Below are 26955 nucleotides of genomic sequence, written 5' to 3' on the forward strand. Positions count from 1 at the left end.
AAATACATAAATATCTAAGATACAGGTTGGTAATGTTCTTTCTAAACACAGTCTCAAAACATCACATAATTTTAAAGTCAGAAAGAACTTAGAGCTTATATAGACCAATCATTTTATTTTCATAAAGAAACTGAATCTTAGAAAGGGCCAAGGTCAAACCAGTTTTCTTCTGTCAGATTACACACACACACACACACACACACTCTCTCTCTCTCTCTTTTCCGGTTCTTTCTGAACTCTGTGGTTAGCTGAGACTCAAACTGCTGTGATCCTGAGAGAGCTACCAGTCTTGGCCTTGGGTCGCTTCTCTTTTAGCAGTCAGTTCTCCTTACGGACCTTCAGGTGTGGATGGCCTGTTTCTGTTCTAGCTGTCCGAGCTAAGTGAAAGGGGAACTGATTAATTCCTTCAACCACTCTGAACTCAAGTATCCTATTACTTTCTTCAAACATAGTAGAAAGAGACAGAAATTATTCTTGGGGAATAGACCCCTTTTGATTTCCATCACAACAATTCACACTTTTGTGTTTAAAAATATTTTCCCCCTTTTCCATCAGCTTTATTGTATGACAGAGAAAAAGATGGTACTGCGTAATCACCAAGTCACGATAGGTTTTAACTCCTAAACATTTCTGATACCTATCTCCTTTAACTCTACTAATGCTATTTTTATTTAGGATATCACTTCTCTTTTGGAAAATCATAACAGTCTTGTTACAGGCTTGTAGCCTCTGGTCTTTTCTCTATTTGGCCTCCTACAGTGATAAATCTAAACACTCAGATCTTATGATGCTGTTCCCCTTTGAGGGCTCCTCACGGCCCACTGGATGCCAAGCTCCAACAATATGGCTTATAAGGCCCTCATTTGGTCCTCGTGTGCCTCATTGGCCTCATCTATCTCCAAGCCCCCTCTTTCTTTGTCCCTCTTTCTCCATCTTTCTCCCTCTTTCTCTCTTCCTTCCCTCCCTCCCTCCCTCCCTTCCTTCCTTCTGTCCATTCTTCCTTCTCTCTCTTTCTCTCTTTTTGAGATGGAGTCTTGCTCTGTTGCCCAGGCTGGAGTGCAGTGGCACAATCTCAGCTCACCACAACCTCTGCCTCCCAGGTTCAAGTGATTCTCCTGCCTCAGCCTCCCAAATATCTGGGATTACTGGCGCCCACCACCATGCCTGGCTAATTTTTGTGTTTTTAGTAGATACAGGGTTTCACCATGTTGGCCAGGCTGGTCTCAAGCTCCTGAACTCAAGTGATCCATCTGCCTTGGCCTCCCAAAGTGCTGGGATTACAGGCGTCAGCTGCCACACCCAGCCCCCTCTCTGTCTTTCCCTATCTGTTTGTAGTTTAACTGTGGGCTGGGCTGTCATCTTCCCTTCGCGCTGCACCCTTTGTCTGAAATATTCCTCTTCCCACCTGGCTAGCATGACTTCCTTTAAGTCTTCCTAGAAACTCCCAGCTCTGAATCACCCAAAACACTGGACAAATCTTCACTATTGGCCTTTGCCTAAAAGCTATACTTAGAGTTTCTTTTAGGAAGGGGTTGTGTTTTATTGATATTCATATCCCCAGAGGAATACAGATGTATAATCAAAGAGCATTAGCTCTAGATAACTGGTTTCTCTTATGTCTTTGGCAATGGTTTGAGAGAGTAATTTCAAAGCAAACTGACTCATTTAAAGTTAAAAAAAAAACACAGTACTTTCAGTATAATAATGTGATAATGGTAATAATGGGTAATATTATTAGTTACTTACAAAGTGTTTGATAATGGTCTCAATAATGATTATGTGATTATAACATTTAATCATTACAAAAATCCTGCAACTACTATAGCTATTTTATAGATTAGAAACTGAAGGCTCAGAGAATTTAAATAACATGCCCAAGGTCACAAAGACAGAAATGAGCAAAGCTGCCATTTAACTACTGACACAGCCTAAGCCTTTACACTCTATTTTATTGCCTAGTCTTGCTGAAAATGAAAAAATGTTGTAGCAAGGTTTGTGAACATAGTCTTAAATTGATTTTGTTACAAAATGACTACTAAATCTTTGGTGTTAGATTTTATGTGAAGAATACGAACTTGTGACTGATTATGCACATGCTTCCTGAGTACTCTAATCTGGTCCCCAAGCTTCAAACACCATCTATATTCCCATTACTCTCAAATGTATATTTACAGTACGGATCTTTCTCTCAAACTCCAAATCATATCTTCAGGTCTTGACATTTCCTCTTGCATGTCAAACAGGCACCTCAAATGTAGTATTTCAAGCCATGAACTGCTGATCTTTCCCTCACAAATCAGCTCTACCCACATTCTTATCCATTCCTGTTAATGGATACTCTGTCCTTCCAGCTGCATGCTCAAAACCTTGGGGTTAACTTTGACTCCTCTTTTTCTGCACAACTCACATCAAATCCATTAGGCAATCCTGTAGGCTCTGCCTTCAGAACAGATCTGGAATCTGACTGCTTTTCACTGTCTCCACCGCCATCTCTCACATGGATCACTGTAACTACCCTCCAGCTCATCTCCCGGCTTCTACCCTGGTCTCTTACAGTCTATTGTCAACACAGCAGCCAGAGAGCCTCTGAAAACAAATCACATCATGTCACTCCTCTGCCCCAAACCATATAGTGACTTCCTGTATCATTCAGAGAAAAACTTAAGGTCCTCCCAATGGCCTACAGGGATACCCCACCCCCTTACATTTCTGACCCCATTTCCTAATTCTCTTACTGCTCATTCTGCTATAGCCACACTGTCCTCCTTAATGTTTCTATGACAATTGTAAGTATAGTCCTGCCTTTTGGTCTTAGCAATGACTGTTCATTCTTCCTGGAACTCTCTTCCCCCAGAAATCCATACAACCAGCTCCCTCACCTCCTTCACAAGTCATTGACTAATCTCACATTCTCAGTGATGCTGTCCTAACCCCCCTATTTGCAATTGCATTCCCACCCTGATCCCAGCACTCTCAATCCCTCTCCTTGCACTGCTTTTTCGCATAGCATTCGTAGTATTCATACTATATAATTTACTTATTTATTATGGTTTTATTTTATTATCTGTCTTTTGCTACAATATAAACTCTACTCATGTCCCCCAAGCTCCTAGTACATAGTGGTGGCTGGAACATAGTAAATGCTCAATAAGTCATTGCTGAACAAATGAATTCTCCCAACTCTTCATAATCAACCTGAGTTCTCATTAGTATGGAAGAGCAAAAAGCTATCTCAGGGTAGCATCCATGTTCATTGCTAATAATAGGAGAGGTGGTGCTAGAACAGCATAAACGCAGGGCAGCAGTCATATATCAGTATACCTCACAATGAATATGCATATGGACTTTGGAGTCAGGCAGCCCGGATTCAGATATTGAATCCAGGCTTTGTAAAATGAGAAAAAAAAATGCCTATCTTGTAGTGTTGATTGCCTTTTTATTGAAAACTTTGATAGTGCCAGGCACTATTCTAAATATTTTCCAAATACTAACTTAGTTAATCCTCATAACAAATCTATGAGTAGGAACTAATAATATTCCTGTTTTACAGATGTGGAAACTAAGACATAGAAAGTGTAAGTAACTTTCTCAAAGGCATGTAGCTAGTAAAATGTGGAGCTGGGATTTGAACCTGTCTATTTGATACTAAAGTTCATCTCTGCTATGCTGACACTCCTTGTGGAAACGATTAAATAATTCAATGCAAGTCAAATTATTTGTAATGCCAGACATTTGGTACAATCAAAATCTGTTGGCTACTGCTGTTATAATTACTATTATTACTACTTGACAATATGTGTTCTGAAGCTATTTTCATGCTTCAGAAATGGATATATCACATATATATATATGTATACCTACTATGTACTCACAGAAATTAAAAATTAAAAATTAAAAAAGAAATGAATGTATCCATAAAGAACCAATATAAAACATACTAAATATGCTTTTCCTAAACCTAGTCACTAAGTACAAAACCTGGATGGTACTTATTGCACAGAACTTACAAACATGTTGAATTAAAACGGCTTAGGTGGCAAACAGAACATGGGCCCTTCATAATTTCATTGTTAGTGATGCCTTTTTAAATTCTTCCTGAGTAGGTTGTAAGTTTTCCAATTCAAATAATTTTTAAATACTAAGAAAGTTGGCTTTGCCATTCCTGTAAAGAGATATTGATGGCAAAGGGAAAAAATTAAGAAGCTGATTTTGCTTTGGAAAAACTGTGGTGCCACTGTTCTTCCTCTGGGTTATGATTACAGCAATTCCTCCTTATCTGCAGTTTTATTTTCTGTGGTTTCAGTTACCTCCAATTAACTGTAGTCTGAAAATATTAAGTAGACAATTCCAGAAATAAACCATTCCTAAGTTTTAAATTGTGTGCTGTTAGGAGTAGTGTGATGATAATCTCACATTGTCTGCTCTATCCATCTGGATGTTTGGCACATTGACACTGTTTACACTACCTGCCTTAGTCACTTTGCACCTGTCTTTGGTATCAGATTGGCTGTTGTGTTCTTGCTGTACTTTTTTTTTTTTTTTTTTAAACAGGGTTTTGCTCTGTCACCTAGGCTGGAGTGCAACGACAAAATCATAGCTCACTGCAGCCTCGACCTTCTGGGCTCAAGGAATTCTTCTGCCTCAGCCTCCCAAGTAGCTGGGACTACAGGCATATGCCACCATGCCCGACTAATCTTTTTTTGGTAGAAACATGGTCTCATTTTGTTGCCCAGGCTGGTCTTCAACTCCTGACTTCAAGTGATCCTCCTGCCTCAGCCTTCCAAAGTGCTGGGATTACAGGCATATGCCACCACGCCTAGCCCTTGCAGTACCTGTGTTCAAGGAACCCTTATTTTACTTAATAATGGCTGAAAGCACAAGAGTAGTGAGATTGGCATATTGATATAATTATTCCATTTTATTAATGTTGTGTGTGTTTGTTTTTTTGAGACAGGGGCTTGCTATGTCCCCCAGGCTGGATGGCAGTGGCATGATCATGTCTCACTGCAGCCTCAATGTCTTGGGCTCAAGCAATCCTCCCACTTTAACCTCCTGAGTAACTGGGACTACAGGTGTGCACCATCATGCCTGGCTAATTTTTCTATTTTTTGTAGAGGTGGGGCTTCGCCATGTTGCCCAGGCTGGTCTCGAACCTTTGGGCTCAAGCAATCCTCCTGCCTCAGCCTCCCAAAGTGCTAGGATTATAGACATGAGCCACTGCACCCAGCCAGTTATTGTTGTTAGTGTCTTACTGTGCCTAATTTATCAATTAAACTTTATCATAAGTATGTATGTATAGAAAAAAACCTGATATATATAGGGTTTGGTATTATGAGCAGTTTTAGGCATCCACTGGGGGTCTTGGAATGTATCCCCGATGGACAAGGGGGGCTACTGTACTTACAGACCGGCGGAAGCTCATACTCTACTTCAAGAACCACTCTTTCTCCCACATTCTTCAGCAAGCTGATGATCTCGTCATGGCGGAATTTGGCCAGGTTGATTCCATTCACTGCTTTGATGTAGTCACCCACATCCAGCTGGTCACTTCTGCAAAATAGACCATGTTGTTTCAGCAGACCCACCCTCTCCATAGGCCAGTCTGACTATATTTCCACTTTCCCTTCATGGTAAGCATGCAAGTTAGAAGCAAGCCTAGAAGGCTGACAGCAGAAGTCCCTGCCTCCTAGGAGACGGTGGGCTCTTAAGGGTAAGAGTACAGCTGAAGTCAGATGAGAGCCAGGGATCCCTTTTACTCATGCAGCCTGTGATACCTTGGAAGCCCTGCTCTCATTCTGCCACTATCTCTGATTTTTTTCCTTTTTGCCTGTTTTATTTTTAAAAGCACCATAAAACAAAATCAAGAGAAGCTTTTTTTTTTTTTTTTTTTTTTTTTAGTTCTTTGCCCTAAACCAGTTGGTTCTCTGGGATGGGATCCAGATCCTAGACACAACACATGTCTTTTTATTCTCAATCCCTCTCGTTTTTGCTGCCTGCCTTTTGTACATTTCACCTCTTTCAATAACTTCACTGGGAGTTTGTCCAGGACTAAGGAAAGGGTCAGCTTATTTTGCTATTTATTGCTTACAGCAGGATTGATAAGAAGAGTATTGGTGAAGGAGAAATCACAATGCAAATACTGGGTTTCAGTAACATTCTTGTCTCTCTATACCACCATAACAGAATATTGGCTGCTCTTGGACTTTAGTCAAACTCCGTTTCTAAACCAAGAGCAGGTAGCAAAACCAATAATAAGAGTTAAAATTCATGTCATTGATAAGGACCTTCAATAATATTTTCTCCCAAAATAGAAATAGGTAATGCATTTATTTTATATATAAATCCAGCTCCAATCATTCCTCCTTCAAAGAGCCTCCTAATCTGCTCCAGTCTGCAGTATATGCATGGCCCTTACCTCACTTTCCTGACACTTATGTCAACTTAACCGCCTAATGCTCTGTAATAACTTCTGTGCTGTTCTTTTTGCTATCATGCAATGCCATTTTGCTCCCAAATGTTTCATGCTTTTTATGCCATATCTCCACTAATAGATTGTGAGCCCCTTTAGGGCAAGGATCTCATCTTTAATTATTCTGATTTACTACCTTCAAAATGGTAGTGCCTTAAACAGTGACTATTTGGTGATTTTTAATTCTCAATATAACTGGCACAGTAATACTTTTAATTACAGAATTAATACAACTGAAAATGCTACCCCTCTCCTCCATTCACACTTGCCTTAAGGGCTCTGGAGACTTATGAACCCCTAGCATCATGAACTGGCCATGATTGTTATAAAATAAGGAGGTTGTGGGTGTGGAAAGATGCTTCTTAAAAGCCTAAAGAAAGCAGATTGAGGTGCTTGTGTCCACACCAGCCTCCCTTACAAACAATAACTTCTGATCATGGAGCAATCCACTGGATTAAGTTTATAAATTGTACAAACAGGTTGATCATTAAAAGTAATCACAGAAATCACCACTTCAGATGACATTTTATGGGGCAAGAACTCTATGATTTAACCTGGAATTATGTGGATATGAATATTGGTGGCCAGAATTTAAGGTACTTTGGCCTCACTTTTATTTTTTATTTTTACTTATTTATTTATTTATTTGAGACGGAGTTCCGCTGCTGTTGTCCAGGCTGGAGTGCAATGGCACAGTCTTAGTTCACTGCAACCTCCGCCTCCTGGGTTCAAGTGATTCTCCTGCCTCAGCCTCCCAAGTAGCTGGGATTACAGGCATGTGCCACCACACCTGGCTTTTTTTTTTTTTTTTTTTTTTTTAGTAGAGATGGGTTTCGCCATGTTGGTCAAGCTGGTCTCGAACTCCTGACCTCAGGTGATCCACCTGCCTTGGCCTCCCAAAGTGCTGAGATTACAGGCATGAGCCACTGCCTGGCCTGGCCTCATTTTTAATGAAACCTGATCTTCTGTCACCTTTTTCTGAGGCAGATTTAGAATGTATCTCAAGGAAGCCCACCCCTGCCCAGTATCCAGGACATTCTGCCTTTGGCAATAACGAGTGGAATTTGCAGTTCATGGAAAGAAAGACAGGTGAGACCTCCTCCTCTAAGTCTTCTGTCCTTTCAGAAACCAACTCTTGAAAATCTCACAGGTAGAAAAGGAGAGAGGATGTGGGATAAACAAAATTTTCACTGAAAACTCAGAGTTGGGTCTCCCACTCTTTCTAGGGTAGCCATGTCCCTCTCTGGCACTTTCCCCCATTCACATTATATGGGTCATCTGTTTCACATTTAGATGATTGGAGTGTCTTCTTCCCACTGCAGCTTGTCTGCTTTTCAGTGGCACATTTGCAGACTAGATCCACATAGGCTTTTTGAAATTAAAATCTTATGAGGGCCTGGCAGCTCCTGAGATGACACAAGAACCTCCCTGGTGACTGCAGCCTAGGCTAGAACAGCCACACAGGCAGACCTGGGGAGCAGCTTCTGAAACGTGCCCCACTGTGCTTCTGCTGGCCTGTGTTGCCTGGCAGATGGCAGCTGTCATTTATTTATTAGTGGCCACTTTTGATGGAGCTTTAATTTTTGAATTAATTACACCCCGTGTTCCTTTCAGTAGATTTCCCCAAGAGGCAGTTACCTAGCAGCAATTCCTCCTTGCCGCAGATTAGATACTCTTGGCTTGCCATCCTTATCAATTCCTCCCGATACCGTCAGACCCAGGGTAGTGCCTTCCTTCTTCATCAACTCGACGACCGTGGAGCCCTTGAATTCCTCTGTTAAAAGAAAAGCATTTGCCTTATTAAAATGAGAGTAGAATCATCAATGTCATTTTGTGTATGGTTAAGTGACTCCTCCCCAGAAGTTCTTTCCACTTTTTCTTTTATGAGAAAAGATATTTATGGCCTCTTTCCATTGTAATTTACAGAATATTCCGTAAAGATGTGCATGCAGATAATGCTGAGGCAGATATTCTATTAGAGGTTATGAAAATGGGCACTGGTGGGGTATTCACTCCAGGTTGACAATAAATAGCCCAAATTGTCTTATGTACAAATAATATTCACCCTTTGTTTTCTGCCATTCTCAGGTGACATTCTCTGGTTTCTCTCCTTGTAACTCCAATGGGAACAATTAAAAGTTGTAAAGTGAGGAATTAGAACAGAATTTTAGATGATAATACGAACATATATAGCACAGTGGCAGACTCCAAGTTCATGGTATGTTTCAGGTTAGGAAGCCAACTGAAAGGAGAAGAGCGCTTTCTACAGGTTCTAGAAAAATATTATTGACTTTACTTTCTTTGTCTTTCAAAAACAAAGTATGATGGCTTATGTAACAACTCATATCATTCTTGCAGAATATGTCACAGTATGGCAAGGCAGGATTGATCCTCAGAATTTCCAGGTAACTGCCATAAATCTTTCATTCTCTACTTACGAAATTTTAAAATTTCACAGATCTTGTGGGGATAATATCTATATAGCAAGATAGAACTCAACTCTTTTGATTTTAGTCAGAGCAGAAGATAAGAAAACTGTAAGAATATCCTTCCCTTCAAAAATAAAAATGAGTAGAGTCAATATTTACCTTCCAGAGGCTAATTAGGATAAACGCTATTTTAAAATTCTCTGTGATGTTATTCCCCTATCTGCAAATATATTTTCTTGGTAGGGATGGGGAAATTGTCCAATTTTCCAACTTCTCCTAAATTAAGTTACACATTTCAGGGGTAATGAACTTCTAGAACATCAAAGACGCAAATTAAAATGCAAAAAACAAACTCGTTCTTTCAAAGTGAAATTAAAAAAAAGATTATTTGCACACCTTAACCCTTTCCCTAATTACAGTTATTCATAATGTTGAAAATATCTAAAAATGTGTATCATAAAGGTTTTTAAATTGCTGCTGCTAGTACATTATCCTACTAGCCAATGAAAAAATGAAATTACATTAGGTAAGGAAACAGTATCTCATCTGATCTAGTGAGGAGAACAGAGTACCTGGGAGAAGAAGACTGGGGACGGCAGGCTACTTATTTCCTCAGCAGTCTAGAGAATGTCCTTCAAGGCAGGGCTTTTGAGTTTGCCAGCTCCTGTGACTTTAACATCCCAGCATACCATCACTGGAATCCTGCCTTTTCATGGCAGTCTCATGATACTGTATACATAAGTCATTATTGTCTTTTAAAGTAGAAGCCAAGGAGGAGTCTGAGCATGTATGATGTCAGCTTCATCTACTACATTTTGTATGACAGACCAAATAAAAATTGAAATTCAAGAATGCAAATTCTTGTCAAGTGCATGAAAGTACAGGACCTTTTACATCATTTACCAGAAACATCTGTAACAAAATTCTATCCCTGTGTGCACTTCCCTTGTGCTACTTAAAACAAAGCAACACCCAGAAATCTCATGAAAACATACATAGGTTCAACTGATATTGAAGACATCACCTTAATAAACAATCCCTCTAAACCCTTGTTGGCAGAAGGCCAAGTATAAATTTTTTTAAAATAAAGTTAATAATTAAAGTAACCAAAATGACATAGATGATGACCGTTCATATTAAAGAGATATAATGTGCCCAACAATTTTGCCAACAAAAAGATTCTTTGCATCTTCTTTAAATGTGCAGAGTGATCCTATATATTTAGACATTTGATTATAGAACTTTACATGTAGAGTTGGAAGCATAGTTTTTTTTAAGTGCTTATCTTAAAGGTCTATCCAATTTTCATGAAGAAGCAACTCTAAAATACTAACACCAGGCATGTGAGAAGTAAGTTTCTATTCATAAAAATTTTCTTTCTACTCCAAGTTTTCAAGGACATGCTTCCTGCATAAAATAGGATGCATGGGTACAGCCTTATGGGAGGTAGACAATGTCATTTTCTCCAGAAGGAACCCAGGTGCTTCCTGGGCTTCTGGCTGAGTCCTGAAAATCTAGAAAAGCTCAATTATTTTAGTTTAATTTCATCATTATTAAAATATAAATTCATCGATCTGGCTACTTTTTCAACTGATACTGGTCAATTACCCTATCATTTAAAAACATTTCAAATGTTTTCCTAAGAGCTAATTTTAATAATGTGAAATTGAGAAAATATTCCTGCACCAGTTAATTGAGTAATTTGTGCATTCATTGATTTAAGCATGTATTGAATATCTACTCTGAGCCAGACAATAAAACTCAAAGATGGAAAAAGCAAAGGCCATTATCCTCAAGATGGACCACAGCCTAGTCAAAGAGGCAACGTCACAGACCACTGTGCCGTACAGCATGAGTTGTAGGGAAGCAGCCACAGAGAAGATGGTCCAGGCAACAATGTAGAGCGAAGGCCTGAGATTCCAAATGCACCATCTATTTTACAATTTTGTCTTCTATCCAATCTGCTGTACTTATCGACCAGGGTTAGCTGAGCAGAGCAGACCAAAGAAGGAATACAAATTAGGCAAAACTCAGGAGTAAAGACAGAACATTCTTGCAAGAAAATTTGCTGAATCGCAAGAATGGTAACTGCCAATAAGTATCTCTGGTCCCAGAAGAATTGACTAAATCTTTTATGGATGTTTCTGTAGGGGGTGGGAGAGAAGAAGTGGCCTGGAGAGAAAGGAACCCGCTTTTGGAGTTTGCTTTTGGCTCACCTGAAGTCTCCACTTGGCTAATTAATCATTTAATGCCCTTTTTGGTGTTTAATGTCTGCATAGTGATCTAATGAAGACAGAAGAAATGAAGACAGATGCATTCATTTGCATAAGTTCACTTATATATCAAGGCTTACTGAACAAACACTGTGGTAAAACAGTGGAACTTGGGCAAGTCAATATGTACTGATGATTTCTTTCTTTTGTGATTTAAATTGCAAATATCACTCCCTCAATTAAGAGGACTTTGTAGCGAGCACTGTAATCTCTTTCAATTAGCAAGCAGCACAGGCAACAGATGATGTCTAACTAGTGAGGAGGGAAATGGTTCTGAATTTGACTTTTTCCTTAATCAGCATATTTATCTATCTTAGAAAATAAATGGTATAGGTTTACATCTATACCATTACTTACTCAACATAACTGAACAGAATCCCACTGATGAAATGAAGTTTAGTTGTTTGCTGTTTTTCTTTGTGTTTGTAATTCAATCTTTTTCATTACTGAACTCCAGAAATTTTTAAGAAAAGTAACAGTGATGGTTGGCAAACTCAAGAGAATTATGAAAAGTTCTTACAAACAAATAAGGATATTTAAAAACATAGATGGTTATACAATTAATATGCAGAAATCTGTATCCTTTATATAGACAAACAACAGCCAGTAAAAGGTTATTATAGAAGAGAAGGCCCCATTTACAATAGCCAAAAGGTAAAATCCCTGGAAAAAACTTAACAAAACTGTGCAAGATCTAGATGAAGACAACTTTAAAGTGCTTCTGAAGGATATAAGATCAGAATAAATGAAAAGGCATCCCATTCATTCATTCAATAAGAACTGAGCACTTACTATGTGCCAGACAGTGTTTGAGTCATTGGAGATACGACACTGAACAAAATGGATACTATTCCTGCCATCTAAGAACTAATATTCCAGTGGATAGCATAAGTCAACATAAAAAAGCATTGATTTTCTTTAATCAATTGTATATCTATATAGTAGCAATGAACATATGTGCATTAAAATTAATAATGAAATATCATATATAATTGTTCAAAAAATGAAATTCTTAGGTGTACAAGTAACAAAACGTACAGTACTTACATTGTGAAAACTAAAAAATGCCAATGAAAGAAATTAAAGAAGGCCTAAATAATTGGAGAGACAAACATGTGCATGGACTGGGAGACTCAGCATAACAAAGACATTAATTCTTTCCAAATTGATATATAGGTTTAATGCAAATCTTATCAAAATCCCAGCAAAATATTTTGTAACTATAGACAAAATTATTCTAAAATTTATATGAAAGGGAAAGGAACAATTTTTAAAAAGAAGAAAGTGGGAGTATTTAGTCTACTCAATTTCAAAACTTACATAGTTAAGAGTAATAAAGACTGTGTGGTAGGCCAGGTGCAGTGGCTCATGCCTATAATCCCAGTACTTTGAGAGGCTGAGAGGGGAGAATCATTTGAGACCAGGTGTTCAAGAGCAGCAACACAGTGAGATCTCATCTCTGCATAAATTTTTTTTTAAAAAAATAGCTGGGCATGGTAGTGTGCACCTGCAGTCCCAGCTACTCAGCAGGCTGAGGCGGTAGGATCACTTGAGCCTGAGAGGTCAAGGCTGCAGTAAGCCATGATCATGCCATTGCACTCCAGTCTGGGCGATAGAGTGATACCCTGTATCAAAAATCATAAGCAAAACCACTGTGGTATTGATGGAGGGATAGACATATAGATCACTGGAACAAAACACAGGACCCAGGAATAGATTCACACAAATATGACATACTGGTTTTTGACAAGATGCAAATGCAATTCAATAGAGGAAAGGTAGCCTATTCAACAAATGATGCTGGAGTAATTTGACATCCACAGGCAAAATAAATAAATAAATCCCACAACTTGCCCAGAGTTTCACACCTTTTATAAAATTTAACTCAAAATAAATCACAGTCAAAAATGTAAACCATAATATTATAGAAACTGTATGAAATATTTAGAAACTGTAGGAAAACAGGATAAAAATTTTAAGATCTAGGTTTAGCGAAGGGTTTCTAGACTTGACATAAGCATGATCCATAAAAGGAAAAAAAAAATCAGCAAATTGGACTTCATCAAAATTAAAAATGAATGCTCTCTGCAAGACCTGCTTAAGACGGAAAGAACATCTACAGACCAGGAAAAAATATCTGCAAACTACATATCCAACAAAAGACAAAAGACTAGTATTTCAAATATACAAGCAACTTTCAAAACTCAACAGTAAAAAAGCAAACAATCTAATTAGAAAATGGGAAAAAGACATGAAATATTTTATTAAAGAGGATATACAGATGGCAGGTAAGTACACACGAAAAAATGCTCAACATTTTCCATTAGGGAAATGGCTCAAATTACTTAAAAATTAAAACTACAATTGATATCATTACACACTTATCAGAAAGGCTAAAATAAAAATTAGTGACAACACCAAATGCTGGTGAGGATGCAGAGAAATTAGATCACTCTGATGCTACTGATGGGAATGTAAAATAGGACAACTACTCTGGAAAACAGTTTAGCAGTTCATTAGAAAACTAAATATGCAACCACCCTATGAGCCAGAAATTATACCCCTGGGCATTAATCCTAGAGAAATGAATGCTTTCATTCACACCAAAACCTGTAAATGAATAATTATCACAGCCTTATTCATAATAGCAGGAAACAGAAACAACCAAGATGTCCTGCAACAGGTAAATGGCTAAACAAATGTGGTTTGTCTATACCGTGGAATACTTCTCAGCAATCAAAAGGGTCAAACTAGTGCTACAAGTAACGACCCAGATCAATTACCAGAGAATTATGCTAAGGGCAAAAAGTCAACCCCAAAGATTTCACATTGTGTGATTCCATTTATTTAACATTCTTGAAATGACAAAACTATAGCACTAGAGGATGGGTTAGAAGTTGCCAGTGGTAAGGGCAGGAGGGAAGTGGATGCAGGTATAAAAGAGTAAATGATTGATCCTTGTGGTGACGGATATGTTCTGTATCTTGACTCCATCCATGTCAATATCCTGGTTGTGATATTACATTATAGTTCTGTAGATATTTCTATTGGGGAAAACAAGGTAAAAGATATAAGGAATCTCTATATTATTTTCTACAACTGCATATCAATCTACAATTATCTCAAAATTAGGAGTTTAATTTTTTAAAAAATGTCCCATCAGTGGGTATATGATTCAATTGGTCTGGGGTACGCCCAGGCATCAGTAATTTGAAAAGCTCCTCCAGGGGATTGTAACATGCAGCTAGAATTGAGGAACTACTTGTGGTTACTTAAGAGTGAAAAGAACATGTGTTGTTCTTTTAGTTTATATATATCTTTTTTCAAATGGCTAGTAAGTTGTTAGGATAAAATATGAACTGTGTTGTTTGGACCTAACTACTTAGTAAATTGAACTAGTGGTATTTCATTTGACCTGGAGGTGCTATAAAAAATTCTGAGACACTAAAGACTCTGTGGACTGAGAAAGTTTAGAAACTTCTGCCCTAGGACTTTATCTTGTTTTCATTCAGCTGGTGGAAGGGGAAAGACAGCTCTCTTAAAAGCCATTACTGGCCTGCTTATGTTCACATCCCAAGGGCAAGAACTTATTCCATCCATGTACACACATAAATTCAAAGGAGGCTGAGAACTAGAGTCTAAATAGAGACCCATGCAATGGGGGTAGGGTGGATATTGAGGGACAGGTACTGACTATGCCATCCAGAGGCAACACATGATAGACTAAAATACATCAGTGGCTAGGTGGATGACATGGACACCAGACATATTAATAAGGAGGAATTTTCTGGAGTTAGAGACCAATTAGGATGTGGGAAGCATGGAAGCATGGAAGTGAGTGAGGATCAAAAAGGCCCCGAGGTTTCCAACTTGTTTGATTGGTGGATGTTGACATCTGTCGCTGAGAAAGGGAACCTAGAAAACAGGAAGTTTGTGTTGCTGCGGGTGATTGGAGTGGGGCAGGCACACTATATAATGCCATATAAGATAAATTTAACATTGAAATACCACAGAAAAACTTGGTCTTAAAATACTTTTCGTCACACCTCAAAATGATCTATAAGATCCTCATCCCATGGCTGTAGCGTAAAAAGAGAAAGTACAATTTCAAAGCAACCACTAGAGGCATATTCAGCAAAACAGGTGAAGCTCTTTACTTCTTGAAGTTCTATTAACTGCAGAGATTTTTAAAAATACCATAAACAGTTAAATAGAAATACTATTGGTGAAAACTCTGTAAAGTAAGTCACAAATTTTGAAATGCTGGTGTCAACAAGAGTGTTTTTTCCCTGCTGTATCTCCAGCATCTAGAATAGTGCCTGGAATATTCACAGGTCCTCCCTGGTAACTGCTGGATGAACGAGCACATCGGTCCCAAAACAGGGAATTATAATGGGGTGGCGAGCATCAGCTTGTGGCAAACAGAATTATTGCTGGACGGTGCAGAAGCAAAATGATGAAGGAGCAGAATCTGAACAGGAGCAGACAGAGTTATTTCCCTAAGCTTACTTGGTTGATTAATTGTACCAATGCCTTAGTAAGGGGAATTGGGGCACACACCAGAACACTATAGCTATATCTGCGTACTACTATTGAAAAAAATATTATTGCTCATACTACAGTTTTATCTGTATATTACTTTTGGTAGTGCCACTAGGAAGTTTATTCCCCTCAGGAAATAAACAGATGCTTTTTCCAATACTCATTTCAAGCTCTTCCTAACATCCCCTGGTTCAGCAAAGCTGTGGGGATCAAAGCTGGGTTTCTGTGATGAACTGCTGCATTTTCAGTCTCAGTTTTTGCCACCCAGACTAGCAGAGAAAGGTATTTGGGCATTTTCCACCTCTGTGTAGTGACATGAGGGATATACTAGAATTTTTCTCATCCCTTGGGAGTCTGAACATAAATTTGATCAGTGGCAGGGATGTACAGCACATAAATATTACCTGGCACAAATATTCATGTGAAACAAAATTATGATTGGGATTTATCTCATGCAGTGATGGGAGGGCTGGATTAATATCTGTATGTTTCCTGGAGCACCTCCAAAGAAAGGGGATATACAAATATGCAGTGTCAAATACAAAAATATGTGACCCCTGAAGATATGTGTTATATAGGTCAGGATTCTTTTAAAAATAGATTGAACAGAGATGTTGACTGTTTTTCTGGCACAATCAATTCAGGTATCAAATGCCTTCTAAAGCATTAAGTTAAAAAAAAAATCCCTGCTTTTAAAATATGGCAATACTAGAATTGTTCCAATTTTTACTGCTCCCAAAATCAGTTATTTAATTGTCAAAATTTGCTATTAAGCTTTCCAATGTCAAACTTATTAACAAGTTATTTAGTTTTCATGGGTCTTAGTTTCCTCACATCTAATTTAGGGATAATAATGGTAACTACTTACAGAATGTGGTGAAATTAAGTAATACAATTCTCATAAGGAACTTATGGTAATAACTCACACAGTAAGTGTTCAATATATGTTAGCCAAGGTATTATTGTTGTCTTGTTGTCATTATTATTGTTATTTGGATATTGGAAATTTCCAGATATGCAAACTGCCAATTTTCTACTATATTTTGATTGTTATGAATATAAGACAAAAGAATTAACAGTGGTATTTAACTGTTGGTGAAGTCACAGACTACTTTGAGAATTTAATGAAAGCAGTGAACCCTTGTCCCGGAAAAATTGTGTGCATGATTTCAGGGGAATTCATGAATTCCCCCTGGGGTTTATCCATGTACCCTACTTTAGAAACTCTGACCTAGAAGGTCAGGTTTGAGCAATGTGACAATCAAAGAACAATTTACGCTGGAGTGACATTTTATAATTTGTGTGTATGTCGGGTAGGGGGTTGTAGAATAGCAAACAGCACCCACATCTATCAGTCATGTATTCCTACGCAATCATCTGATAGTCTAAATAAAACCATGATGCAAGGTATCAGAAACAGGAAATGGCTCACCTCAGTGAAACCGCCTCTCTTCCTAAGCATGATGGCCTGAGTGATGGACAATTAAATGTAAGAGTTGATAAGGGCCAGGAAAAAGCACTGGGCAGGATATCTCGGAATTGCACTTGCTTCAAGAGCCTCAGGCAGTTTTCCTTTGGGAAAACTTTCCAGCTGTAATTTTCACTTGTAAGCTGTTATAATCACATTATTGACATGATTGAAAATTGGGGTTTACAAGTAAAACTGAAGCAATTGGCATGGCTATCTTTGAATTTAATTACTCTGATTTTCAATGTTCCCTTAGATAAGTTAACTACATTCTTACAACTACTTATGGACTGTTTTGTCCTAAAAATATTTTTAAGCATTTATAATTGCCAGACTCTGTGGTAGAGGCTAGAATTTTGAAGACCAATAATCACTGCCTCTACCTTTCTGCAATTCACATTCTAAATGTCTAAGAGACAAACATCTAATAATTTCAATGAAATGTTGTCAGTCCATAGCATGGCCTGGGAGCCTGAAAGGGAATAACAGCTCAACTTATGCTGCTGAGAAAGTCCTCTATAGGCTATAGATGGCTATTTAGAAATTTAAGTTCTTCTTTAGATGAAAGTAGAATATTTACTTGCAGTATTACTGTTGTTTCCACTTAATAGAGAAGTGAAGATACCAATTATTGCTTAGCAAATTAATGAGCTATTTTTGGGAGGAAATCATTTATTTTTGCATATATTTTTGGGTGTCCTTTTGGCTAGAATTCTTTTTTTTTTTTTTTTTTTTGAGACAAGGTCTCACTCTATTGCCCAGGCTGTACTGTAGTGGTGCGATTTTTGCTTACTACAGTCTTAACTTCTTGGGCTCAAGGGATCCTCCTTCCTCAGCCCCCTGAGTAGTGTGTGTCACTATGCCCAGCTAATTTTTTAAAACAGTTTTGTTGTTGTTGTTGTTGTTGTTGTTGTGGAGATGGGGTCTCACTATGTTGCCTCAGCTGGTTTTGAACTCCTGGGCTCAAGCGATGGTCCTGCCTCAGCCTCCCAAAGTGCTGGGACTACAGGCATGAGCCATGGTGCCAGGCAGGGCAGTATCTTATGTTGAATAACTATTTAAATATGAAAATCCAGAACTACTGTGCAAGGATTAGAATGATCAGAGTCCAGCTGAACAACAAGGGATGGGAGGAGCTGGGTGGGTAAAAAGAAAGAACACTCTGGAAGTGAAAGAAGATCCTGAGAAAGATATCAGGTAAGGCTGCACTACAGCTAGTGAGAGCTAGTCATTGCTGAGTTAGGTCGCTTAGTGTTTAACATAAGGGGCCAAATGTTGCATCTTCAAAGACAACTAAGAGGACAAGGCTTGAGGTTCCATTGTGCCTGAAAGGGAAATGGAGAAAGGATAAACTTCAAAAAGAAATCAGACTTCTTAAATAATCAGGGCAAAGTAGAACTTAACGCTACACTCACTCGGCCTCTTTCCTCCATGAATATCTAAGTACCCACGAATCTAACATGAGCTAGGAACCTGACTGAATAGAGAGATTAAAATGAAGAAATTTGTGATACTTTTAAAGACTATCCATTCTTTTAAAGCAGTTTATACTTTTCCAAGTATTCTTACATCCATTCACTAACTCAGCCTTCAGAAAAACTCTGTAAAGAAGGGCATACTACAATTTTATAGATTAGGGACACTGAGACTTGAAAATTAGGGTCCTTTCATTAGGCCGAACTTCACGTCTGTTTTATGTACATGAAGTTTCCCCCTCATGTAACTAAATACTACAAAGTTTCAGACTCATCATACAGTAATTGTCAAACAATGGACCAAAAGAATGTATAGATGAAATATTTTTGAGAAAAGGGAAGAAAAGTAAAGCTAGCCTCAAGCAGACGCCAAGCCACAAGGGCACTAGTAAATCAGTCCTCATTTTATTACAGATGCCTGTGCATCAGGGGCATTTATTTGACTCTCCCTTGTTTCATGAAACTTGATCCACTTCAAATAGAGGAACAGATGGAAAACTAATAGTGTAGTCACTGCAGATCACCAAGAGGCAAAGCATCTGGGGAGCCCTGTGGACTTTCCATGGAGAAGCCATGGGCCTGCTGCAGTTAGTCAGAGCTTCATGAGAGCTCTACTCAGACCCACTGGAATTCAGAACTGGAGAAGGCTGTGCTGCCTATATCAAGGACAACTCCCACACCCTGTATTTGGATTTCTCTATCCTAACAGGGACCATTCTCTCCTGGCCCCTCTCCTGGTCCCTTTCGTTTCTTCTGCTCTACATGGGAAACCATTTTCTTGTCACAAAGAAATGTTCCCTGTTGGAGTCAGCAGAAAGAGAATGAGCAGATAAAGCAGTCACTACTGTTTCCTCTTTGATGCCATCCATCCTTTGTATTAGTACCTCAATCACCTTATGTAACACTATCTTACCCAAGTATAACTATCTTCTAGCCTCACTCTGAGTTTGAAATGCTTTAGTCCCTCCCTCTCTTCCTCATTTTCTCCCTCCTTCCCTCTCCCTCCCTTGTTTCCCTCCCTACCTTCCATTGAATATCTATTGATAATTTCCTAAATTCTAGGCACTTTGCTATCTAGCAGTAAATGATGTAAACTTAGTCCCTGACCTCAAGGAATTTATATTCTATTAAAAAATACAGACCTTGGGAGGCAGAGCAAGATGGCTGAATAGAAGCCTCCACTGATCATCCTCCCTGCAGGAACACCAAATTTAACAACTATCTACCCAGGAAAAGCACCTTCGTAGGAACCAAAAATCAGGCGAGCAGTCACATTACCTGGTTTTAACTTCGTATCACTGAAAGAGCCACTGACAAGAGTAGGAAAAACAGTCTTGAATTGCCGATGCCACCCCTTCCCCATCCCGCATGTCTCATGGCATGAAGAATTTGTGAGCTTGGGGGAGGAAAAGTGCTGTGATTTTGGGACTTTGCATTGGAACTTGGTGCTTCCCTATCACAATGGAAAGCAATACCAGGCAGAAGTCAGCCAACACCCATGGAGGAAGCATTTGGACCAGCCCTAGCTAAAGGGGAGTCCTCCATCCCAGCAGTTGCCATGTGAGCTCCGACAAGCCCCACCACGGTGGACTAAAGTGGTTTGGGGCCCTAAATCAACTTGAAAGGCAGTCTAAGCCACAAGAACTGCAACTCCTAGGCAAGTCCTAGTGCTGTGCTGGGTTAAGAGCCCATTGACTTGGTAGGCATGTGACCTAGTAAGATACCAGCTGGGGTGGCTGGTATCACTCCTCGCCCAAGCCCAGGCAGCACAGTTTGCAGTTCCAAAAGTGACCCCTTCCATCTGCTTGAGGAGAGAAGAGGGAACAGTAAAGAGGACTTTGTCTTGCAACTTGGATATCAACTCAGCTACAGTCAGATAGGGCACCACACAAAGTTGGGAGGGGTAGCTTCTGAACAAGATTTCTAGACAAAACCTGGGCCAAAACTCACTGCCTTGAAGGGAAGAATCCAATTCTGGCAGGTTTCATCAGCTGCTGACTTAAGAGCTCTTGGCCCTGAATAAGCAGCAGCGGTAGCCAGGTAGTACATGCCATGGGCCTTGGGTGAGAATCTGAGACATGCTGGCTTCAAGTGTGACCTAGCATATTCCCAACTGTGGTGGCCATGAGGAAAGACTCTTTCTGCTTGAGAAAAACAGAGGAAGAGTAAAGGGGACTTTGTCTTGCAACTTAGGTACCAGTTTGACCACAGGGGAGTAGAGCACCAAGTGGGCCCTTGGGGTTCCCATTCCAGGCCTTGGCTCATGAATGGCATTTATAGACCTGCTTTGGGCTAGAGGGGGGCCCACTGCCCTGAAGGGAGAATCCTCGGGCTAGAAGCATTCATTACAAGCTGACTGAAGAGTCCTTGGACCTTAAGTGAACATCGGTAGTACTTTGGCAGTATTCCCCATGGCACATTGGAGGTGGTGGCCATGGGGAGAGGCTACTCTGCCTGTGGAAAGCAGAGGGTAGAGTGGGAAGGACTTTTTATTGTGCTTTGGGTACCAGCTCAGCTGCAGTAGAATAGAGCACCAGGTAGCTTTCTAAGGTTCCTGACTCCAGGACCTGGCTCCTGAATGCCATCGCTGAACCCATCCAGGATCCAGAGGAACTCTCTACCCTGAAGGGAACTCTTCACCCTGAAGGGTGGCTGGTTCTGCCACTTGCTGATTATAGAGTTCTAGGGCCTTGAGAAAACATAGGTGGTAGCCAAGTAGTGGTTACAGCAGGCCTTGGGTGAGACCTACTGCTGTGCTGGCTTCAGGTCTGACCCAGTGCAGTCCCAGTGATGGTGGCCACAGGGGTGCATATGTCACTCCTTCCTCATCTCCAGGTGGCTCGGCACAGAGAGAGACTCTGTCTGTTTGGGAGAAAGTATGGCAAGAGAGTAAGAGTTTCTACCTAGTAATCCAGATAATTTTTCTGGATCTTATCCAAAACCACCAAGATGATGCCTCTATGAGTCTGTAAGAGCCATAGCATTACTGTGCTTGGGGTGCCCCCTAATGCAGATATGGCTGCAGTGACCAAAAAATTAGATCCCAACACCCACATCCCTTCAAATACCTGCAGAGCTCTCCCAAGAAGGATGGGTACAAACAAGCCCAGACTGCGACGACTACAATAAATACTTATCTCATCAATGCTCAGACACTGAAGAACATCTATAAACATCAAGACCATCTAAAAACATGACCTCATCAAATGAATAACATAAGGCACCAGGGACCAAACCCAGAGAAACAGAGTTATGTAACCTTTCAGAGAGAGAATGCAAAATAGGTGACTGGAGGAAACTCAATGAAATTCAAGATAATACAGTGAAGAAATTCAGAATCCTACCAGATAAATTTAACAAAGAGATTCAAATAATTAAAAAGAATTGAGCAGAAATCCTGGAGTTGAAAACATGCAATTGACATACTAAAGAATGCACCACAGTCTCTTAATAGGAGAAGTGATCAAGCAGAAGGAAGAATTAATGAACTTGAAGACAGTCTATTTGAAAATAGAGGAGACAAAAGAAAAAAGAATTGAAAAGCAATAAGGCATGCCTATTAGACCCAGAAAATAGCCTCAAAAGGGCAAACCTAAAAGTTATTAGCCTTAATGAGGATGTAGAGACAGATAGGGATGTAGAAACAGATATTATTCAAAGTGATAATAACAGAGAACTTCCCAAACCTAGAGAAATATATTAATATTTAAGTACAAAAAGGTTACAGAACACCAAACAGATTGAACCCAAAGAAGACTGCCTCAAGACATTTAATAATCAAACTCTCAAAGGTAAAGGAAAAAGAAAGAATCCTAAAGGCAGCAAGAGAAAATAAACAAATAACATAGAATGGAGCTCCAGTAACTCTAGCAGCAGACTTTTCAGTGGAAATCTTACAGGCCAGGAGAGCATGGCATTACATATTTAAAGTACTGAAAGAAAAAAACTTTTATCCTCAAATAGTATATCTGGCAAAAATTGCTTTAAGCATGAAGGAGAAATAAAGACCTTCCCAGACAAACAAAAGCTGAGGGATTCCATGAGCACCAGACCTGTCCTACAAGAAATGCTAAGGGGAATTCTTCAATCTGAAAGAAAAGGATGTTAGTGAGCAATAAGAAATCATCTGAAGTTACAAAATTCACTGGTAATAGTAAGCACCAAGAAAAACACAGTATAACACTGTAATGGTGGTATGCAAACTTAAGAAGAAAGACTAAATGATGAACCAGTCAAAAATAATAACTATGGCAACTTTTCAAGAAATAGCCAGTATGATAAAACATTAAAAAAAAAAAAAACAACAAAAAGTTAAAAAGCAGGGGGACAAGTTGAAGTGTAGAGTTTTTGTTAGTTTTCTTTTTGCGTATTTGTTTATGAAATCAGTGTTAAGTTGTCATCAGTTTAAAATAATGGGTTATAAGACAGTATTTGCAAGCCTTATGGTAACCTCAAATTGAAAACATACAACAGATACATAAAGTATAAAAAGGAAGAGATTAAAACATACCACCAGAGAAAAATTACCATTAAAAGGAAGACAGGAAGGAATGACAGAAAAAAAATAAGACCACAAAACTAATAAAAACATGGCAGGAATAAATCCTTATTTATCAATAATAACATTGAATGTAAATGGACTAAATTCTCCAATCAAGAGACAGAGTGGCTGAATGGATAAAAAATAAGACTCAACTATCTGTTGTCTACAAGAAACACACTTCACCTATAATGACTCATATAGACCGAAAACAAGGGATGGAAAAAGACATCCTATGCCAACGGAAACCACGAAAGGGCAGAAGTAGCTATATTTCTATCAGACAAAATAGATTTTGAGACAAAAACTGTGAGAAGAGACAAAGAGGGCTCATTATATAATGATAAAAGGGTAAATTCTGCAAGAGGATATAACCATTGTAAATATATGTACACCCAACACTGGAGCATGCAGATATACAAAGCAAATATTATTAGAGTTTAAGAGAGAGATAGAACTCAATACAATAATAGCTGGTGACCCTACTTTCAGGATTGGACAAATCATCCAGACATAAAATCAACAAAGAAACAATGGACTTAATCTGGACTATAGACCAAATGGACCTAATTGGTATCTACAGAACATTTTATTCAACATTTGCAGCATACACATTCTCCTCAGCATGTGGATCATCCTCCAGAATAGATCATATGTTAGCACAAAACAAATCTTTAAAAATTCCAAAAAATTTGAAATGGTAACAAGTATAGTCTCTGACCACAGTGGAATAAAACTAGAAATCAGTAACAAGAGGAATTCTGGAAATTCAACAAACACATGGAAATGAAACAGTATGCTCCTGAATGACCGATGTGTTAATGAGGAAATTAAGAAGAAAATTTAAAAATCTCTTGACACAAATAACATCACAAACACAACATACAAAAACCTATGGGATACAGCAAAAGCAGCACTAAGAGAGAAGTTATAGCTATTAATACTACATCAAAAAACAGAAAACCTTCAAATAAACAACCTAAGAATGCATCTTAAAGAACTAGAAAAGCAAGAGCAAACCAAACCCAAAATTAGTAGCATAAAACAGCAGAAATAAATGAAACTGAAATGAAGAAAACAATACAAATGATCAATTAAAAGTTGTTTCTTTTCTTTAAAGTTAGTTTTTTGAATAAACAAAATTGATAAACCTTTAGCCAGACTATGAAAAAAGAGAGAAGACCTAAATAAATAAAATCAAAGATGAAAACGAAGACATTACAGAAACTCAAAGGACCTGTATTAGTCCGTTTTCATGCTGCTGATAAAGACATAACAAGACTGGGTAATTTATAAAGGAAAAGAGGTTTAATGGACTCACAGTTACACATGGCTGGAGAGACTCACAATCATGGCAGAAGGCAAAAGGCATCTCTTACATGGTGGCAGGCAAGGGCGAATGAGAGAGCCAAGCAAAAAGGAAAACCTCTTATAAAATCATCAGATCCTGTAAGACTTACTCACTACCACAAAAACAGTATGGGGAAACTACCCATGTAATTCAATTATCTCCCACCGGGTCCCTCACACAACATGGGTGAATTATGGGAGCTACAATTCAAGATGAGATTTGGGTGGGAAAACAGCCAAACCATATGAGGATCATTAGAGACTACTATGGGCAAGTATATGCCAATAAATTGGAAAACTAGAAGAAATGTATAAATTCCTATATAAATAAAATGTACCAAGATTGAGCCATGCGGAAATCCAAAACCTGAACTGACCATAACTCATAACAAGTAATGAGATTAAAGCTGTGATAAAAAGTCTCCCAGCAAAGAAAAGTCCAGGACCCGATGGCTTCACTGCTGATTTTTACCAAACATTTGAAGAAGAACTAATGCCAATCCTGCTCAAACTATTCCAAAAAATAAAGAAGGAGAGAATACTTCAGAACTCACTCTACAAGGCCAGTATTACCCTGATAATATACCAAAGACCCATGAAAAAAGAAAACTACAAGCCAATATTCCCAATAAACCCTGTTGCAAAAATCCTCAACGAAATAGCAGCAAACCAAATTCAAGACCACATTAAAAACATCATTCATCATGACCAAGTGAAATTTATCCCAGGGGTGCAACGATGGTTTAACCTACACAAATCAATCAATGTGATATACCCATAACAGAATGAAGGACAAAAACCACACGATCATCTCAATTGATGCTGAAAAAGCATTTGATAAAATTCAATATCCCTTCATGATAAAAAACAACCCCTCAAAAAACAGGGTATAGCAGGAACATACCTCAACATAATAAAAGCCATATATGGCAGACCCACAGCTAACATCATGCTGAATGGGGAAAAACTGAAAGCGTTTTCTCTAAGATCTGGAACATGACAAAGATGCTCAGTGTCACTACTGTTATTCAACCTAGTACTGGAAGTCCTGGCTAGAGCAATCAGATAAGAGAAAGAAGCAAAGGGCATCCAAATCGCAGGAAGAAGTCAAATTATCCTTGCTTACAAATGACATGATCTTATATTTGGAAAACCCTTAAGACTCCACCAAAAACCTATTAGAACTGACAAATTCAGTGAAGTTGCAGAATATAAAATCAACATAAAAAATCAGTGGCATATCTATATGCCAACAGTGAACAATCTGAAAAAGAAATTTAAAAAGTAATCCCATTTACAACAGCTACAAATAAAATTAAATAGCTAGGAATTAAAAGAAGTGAAAGGTCTTTAAAATGAAAACTTTAAAACCTTGATGATAGAAACTGAACAGGACACACAAAAAATGGAAAGATACTCCATGTTCATGGATTGGAAGAATCAATATTGTTACGATGTCATACTACTGAAATCAATCTACCAATTCAATGCAATCTCTATTGAAATATCAATGACATTCTTCACAGAAATAGAAAAAACAATCCTAAAATTTATATGGATCCACAAAAGACCCAGAATAGCCAAAAGTATCCTGAGGAAAAATAAAACTGGAGGGATCACATTACCTGACTTCAAAATATACTACAGTTCTGTAGTAGCCAAAACTGCATGTTACTGGCATAAAAACAGATACACAGACCAATGGAACAGAACAGAGAACACAGAAACAAATCCATACACCTACAGAGAACTCATTTTCAACAAAGGTGCCAAGAACATACACTGGGGAAAAGATAGTTTCTTCAATAAATCATGCTGGGAAAACTAGATATCCATATGCAGAAGAATGAAACTAGACCCCCATCTCTTTACATACACAAAAATCAAATCAAAGTGGATTAAAGAATTAAATCCCAGACCTCAAATTATGAAACTACTACAAGGAAACATCAAGGGCACTCTCCAGGACATTGATTTGGGCAAAAATTTCTTGAGTAATACTCCACAAGCACAGGCAACCAAAGTGAAAATGGATAAATGGGATCACATCAAGTTAAAAAGCTTCTGCACAGCAAAGGAAACAATCAACAAAGTGAAGAGACAACCCACAGAATGGGAGAAAATATTTGTAAACTATACGTCTGACAAGGGATTAGTAACCAGAATATATAAGGAGCTCAAACAACTCTATAAAAGTTTTAATATAATAATCCAACTGAAAAATGGGCAAAATATTTGATTAGACATTTCTCAAAAAAAAAGAGACACAAATGGCAAACAGGTATATGAAATGGTGCTCAACATCATTGATCAGCAGAGAAATCCAAATCAAAACTACAATTAAATATAATAACATCTCACCCCAGTTAAAAGAAACGGAATAACAAATGCTGGTGAGGACATGGAGAA

The 26955-nt window shown here is 38.5% G+C and overlaps 1 protein-coding gene across 12 annotated transcripts in view; it reads right to left on the minus strand.

Annotated features, from left to right (window-relative positions):
• Positions 1-26955, minus strand: part of GRIP1 (glutamate receptor interacting protein 1) — a 721037-nt gene that overhangs the window by 181952 nt on the left and 512130 nt on the right. For all 12 annotated transcript variants that reach the window (XM_054443505.1, XM_054443504.1, XM_063646484.1 and 9 more), the window contains exons 3-4: positions 8108-8243; positions 5405-5550 (exon numbers count right to left, since the gene is read on the minus strand). In XM_054443505.1, the coding sequence (XP_054299480.1) occupies positions 5405-5550; positions 8108-8243 (282 nt within the window). The remainder of the gene's footprint in view (positions 1-5404; positions 5551-8107; positions 8244-26955) is intronic.

This window comes from Pongo pygmaeus, chromosome 10 (assembly GCF_028885625.2).
Source record: "Pongo pygmaeus isolate AG05252 chromosome 10, NHGRI_mPonPyg2-v2.0_pri, whole genome shotgun sequence".
Classification (NCBI taxonomy): Eukaryota; Metazoa; Chordata; class Mammalia; order Primates; family Hominidae; genus Pongo; species Pongo pygmaeus.